This window comes from Capsicum annuum, unplaced genomic scaffold (assembly GCF_002878395.1).
Source record: "Capsicum annuum cultivar UCD-10X-F1 unplaced genomic scaffold, UCD10Xv1.1 ctg77307, whole genome shotgun sequence".
NCBI classification, from domain to species: Eukaryota; Viridiplantae; Streptophyta; class Magnoliopsida; order Solanales; family Solanaceae; genus Capsicum; species Capsicum annuum.
Genome location: NW_025887691.1, coordinates 1 through 3484, shown reverse-complemented (window position 1 = coordinate 3484; position 3484 = coordinate 1). Strand labels below are relative to the sequence as shown.

The 3484-nt window shown below is 38.0% G+C and overlaps 2 protein-coding genes across 2 annotated transcripts; both read left to right on the top strand.

The window, feature by feature from the left end:
- The first annotated feature begins 53 nt into the window (after positions 1 to 53).
- On the top strand, positions 54 to 2214 carry LOC124894771 (receptor-like protein EIX2). The gene is made up of 4 exons (XM_047405316.1): positions 54 to 618; positions 715 to 769; positions 1255 to 1321; positions 1387 to 2214. Exons 1-4 carry the CDS (start codon positions 54 to 56, stop codon positions 2212 to 2214), a joined length of 1515 nt encoding a protein of 504 aa, XP_047261272.1.
- Positions 2215 to 3029: 815 nt separating this feature from the next.
- LOC124894770 (LRR receptor-like serine/threonine-protein kinase ERL2) lies at positions 3030 to 3477 on the top strand (the record flags this gene model as incomplete). The annotated part of the gene is made up of 1 exon (XM_047405315.1): positions 3030 to 3477. A coding segment is annotated over exon 1 (448 nt), but the record flags the coding sequence as incomplete, so codon positions are not given.
- Positions 3478 to 3484: the final 7 nt, after the last annotated feature.

Sequence of the window (3484 nt, the reverse complement as noted above, 5' to 3'; positions counted from 1 at the left end):
GTATCCTTGTGCTTGCATCAAACTCATTCAATGAATCTATACCGGAAGGGGTAATGAAGTTGGAAAATCTACAATTTATTAGTTTGTCCAGGAACAAGCTGTCCGGTCCGATTCCTGAGAATCTCGAAGGCTTGAAAAAGATGACGAAAACACAAAATCAGACAACCATCTTAGGTTATTATTACTCCCTCAAGTTCACTGGTGCGCAGTTAGAAATAGTCACCAAAGGACAGACGCGATTTCTTGTGTCAGTGTATTCCTACAACACTGGATTCGATGTCTCAAGTAATGCTCTTACTGGTAAAATCCCTGAGAAAATCGGCCTTTTAAATGGAATCCCATTCCTGAATCTCTCACATAATAATCTTACCGGGCTGATCCCAAAGACTATTGGTGAGATGATTTCACTCGAGTCATTGGATCTCAGTTACAACCAATTAACAGGTGAAATTCCAGTGACATTGGCAACGTTGGATTTTCTCGCGTATCTCAACTTGTCTTATAACAATTTGAGCGGACGGATTCCTACCAATCCACATTTTGACACTCTACATCCAGACGGAACAGCATATATCGGAAACAGATACTTATGTGGTTCTCCTGATGGGCTGAACTGCAGTAAAATTGGACCCTCTACCACCGAAACAACGGAGAACACATACGACCAAGAAAATGTCCTTTTTATTGTAGTAATATTCTTGGGCTTTGTAACAGGAATATCCGGTGTATTTATGCTGTTATATTTGATAGATGACAATTGGAGGAATAGGTATTGGAGGGCAGTAGACAAAATTGTGTTGAAAATAATGAACTGTAAACCATGATATGTATGTATCTACACACTAAATTTCTGCAGTTGAATAGAACTGGCAATGACAGCAGTTTTTTTGAGTCTGATTTCGCTATGCACTTCTACCAATGACTCTCGTGATGGAGCGGTAAGTACTCCTACCAATGACATTTATTCAAAATATCATTTAATAATATAGATATTATTCTACAAAGTCGCATACTATGACTCGACATACACGTGCAACAAACATGCCGAGAAACTAGTATCACAAAAAGCAATAGCTATACACTTGTAAAAGGCATGGAGATGACCAAAATAGTTTTCAACACCAATAGAATATAGAATGATATCTGTGTATTAAAAACTAGATGAGATGTGATCGAGAACTTTGTCAAAGTCAAAACCATATTCTTTATCCCTATTTCTTTTTTCATTAAACAAAGCTAAGTCATTGACTGTAGAATGAAGCTTACACCAGGTAATGTCTTCTTTACGAATAATTTAGTTCAAGGGGTACAAGTAGAACAGGTATAAATATGTTATATTTGACAATCTAGGATATTGTTCATCATCTTGAAATCATGTGGTTATAGAAAGTTTTCCTTATATTTGCTACTCTATTTTACCCTTTTTTGCTCATTGGTGGTTGTCATGAAGGAGAAAGAGCAGCCCTAATGAGCTTCAAATCCTTGCTGACTGATCCATCTAATCGGTTATCTTCATGGAAGGGCGAAAACTGTTGCGATTGGAAAGGAATCAAGTGCTCGAGTTCAGGTCATGTTGTAGTTGTCAATCTCCGGAATCCTCATCCGAATGAAGTCATGATCAATGTCAATAAGGAAGTTGTTTCAGATTCTAACGAGTCCGATTTTGCCCTTAAAGGTACTATATCTCCATTGCTCTTCACTCTTGACCATATCCAATATCTCGACCTGAGTTTCAACAACTTCATGTTCTCAAAGTTACCTGTTGAGATATCGAACTTAACAAAGTTGACTTATCTCAATCTGTCGAATTCCATGTTTCAAGATTCCATCACCACACAGTTCTCAAACCTTACATCTTTAAGGTCTCTTGATTTATCGTGTGCTAATTTAGTACCCGATTTGTCTTCTATTACTATTAGCTTGACATTACCACCAAAGTTAGATTCTGGCTCACTGTTATCTTTTATAAGCTATGGATATCTGTCTAGTACGAATCTAAGGTGGTTAGAAGGACTCCGGCGTCTCAGATATCTAGTATTGACAGGTGTTAATCTATCAAAGTGCTCGGAATCATTTCATTGGGCTAAACCAATATCAAGTCTTTCAAATCTCATGTCACTTCAATTGTCCAACTGCAACATTTCAGGAAGAATTCTGACAGCACAATTACTTAATCTTACTAGTCTTTCTACTCTAGAAATGAGAACGTTCTAACATCCGCGATACCTGATATTCTATCGAACCTCACAACCCTCTCGGTTATTGACTTTAGTAGCAATGATTTAGATGGTCATATCTCTTACCTTCCTCAACTCGAAAAACTTTTTGTTTCTAGCAATCCTGCTTTAACTATAGATCTTGTTTCAATGTTTTCAGTCCCGTGGTCAAAGTTAACATCTCTTGACATAAGCTTCACTCGGGTAGGTGGAACGGTTCCTCCTTCTTTAAGCAACTCAACTTCATTAACCATTTTCCTAGCTGATGGATGCTCGATCGAAGGGTCAATACCTCCTTCTATCACAAAACTTAAGAAATTAAGAATATTGATGCTCAACGACAATGCTATCGCAGGCCAACTTCCTGTATCCATGTCCGGTTTAACAAGCCTTCAATACTTGTCACTTTTTCAGAATAGACTACAAGGGAATATTCCAATTTCTATCTGTCAAATCCCCTCCCTCGAGTACCTGAATTTAAATTGGAATGATCTAACAGGACGTCTTCCCTCGTGCATACTTCAGCTTCCTAAGCTTTCGTATCTTTATGTTCAGAAGAATAACCTGAATGGTGATATTCCGCTGTCTTTGTTCCGAAAGTCTAGATTGGATCAAATTAGCTTCGGAGTTAGTTGATTGTCAGTGGAAATCGATGATCAAGATCAATCGTTTGTGCAAACTTTCCAGCCCGAGATGTTGGAATTTACATCTTGCAACATGAGAGGGGAAATCCCAAAGTTCTTTTCAAATCTGACGAGCCTCATAATTTTAATTTTGGCTAATAACAGTCTCCTATCTGTACTAGATTTATCGATGAATAACTTCAAGGGAGTTATACCTCCAACTATTCAGCTGAAATCTTCTCCTTATCCAACAATAATTAGTTTAGCAGGTAACAACTTTCAAGGTCCTATCCCTTCTAAGCTTGAGAATGTTAATGTCATCGATTTGTCACTTAACAATCTCATAGGCTCAATTCCAACACAGATAGGGGAAGTTCATGGTATCAGGTCCATATCGTTATCCGGAAACAAAATCCATGGTCCAATACCTGAATCACTTTGCCAAGCGGCTAATGTTCTCCAGGTTCTTGATCTGTCTAATAACAGCTTGTCAGGCACTATTCGACGTAATTTGGCAAACTGCAAGTCTCTCATTTACCTTAATCTTGAACAAAACAAGCTAACCGGAACTGTTCCAAAAGAACTTGAACGCGTTACAAGCCTTCGTTACCTTGACCTGAATGGAAATGAGTTTGAAGGTTCTTT